The 609-nt window shown below is 39.2% G+C and overlaps 1 protein-coding gene across 1 annotated transcript in view; it reads left to right on the top strand.

Moving 5' to 3' along the window:
* The window catches only part of BMPER (BMP binding endothelial regulator), a 149,258-nt gene that overhangs the window by 75,338 nt on the left and 73,311 nt on the right, over positions 1–609 (top strand). The window contains exon 8 of the mRNA XM_031059384.1: positions 579–605. Within this exon, the coding sequence (XP_030915244.1) occupies positions 579–605 (27 nt within the window). The remainder of the gene's footprint in view (positions 1–578; positions 606–609) is intronic.

Genomic DNA, 609 nt, shown 5'->3' with positions numbered 1-609 from the left:
CACTTGGTTTTCAGACCTCTGAACAAAGCAGACCTTCTGGCTTTGCATAGTTGGCCTTGGAGGCTAACAAGAATGTGCTTTCTTAAGTGATTTTGGCTTCTGAGGTCACAGACATAGTGGAAGAACACCTGCTCTCATCTTGCTTCAGCACTTAATCCCTGTCCCAGACAAGCCTAGAAGGGCACAACACAGGAGATGAAGAGTAATATAAAAAATTGCTCAATAACTTTTTGGAACATCCGGAAGTGTTCATGGATAATGATTTTATTTTGCCTGGTTTTATCATATCCACACCAAGAAATAAGATAGACACTGTTTCTTCAATTACTGCATTTGTTGTTTGAGAGATTGAAAAAAATATAGATAATCCAAGGTCTCTGCAAGCAATATAGAAAGTCTTGAAGGACAGTTTACATGTCCTGTATGCCTGATGCAAGCAGAAATTTCTGTTGGCAAATACGGCTTTGGTAAGGCTTTTCAAGACCTTGTTGCCTGCTTTTGTGTGTGTATGTGTGTGTGTGCATATTTGCTTGATATTTTGCTTTAATTTTTTCCTAATGAAGCCTATTTTCCTTCAGGGTGGCAGGACACAGTGTATCCAAGAAGTCT

The sequence above is a fragment of the Geospiza fortis genome, unplaced genomic scaffold (assembly GCF_000277835.1).
Source record: "Geospiza fortis unplaced genomic scaffold, GeoFor_1.0 scaffold346, whole genome shotgun sequence".
NCBI classification, from domain to species: domain Eukaryota; kingdom Metazoa; phylum Chordata; class Aves; order Passeriformes; family Thraupidae; genus Geospiza; species Geospiza fortis.
Note: the sequence above shows the minus strand (reverse complement) of the source record. Positions and strands in the feature narration are given on the sequence as shown.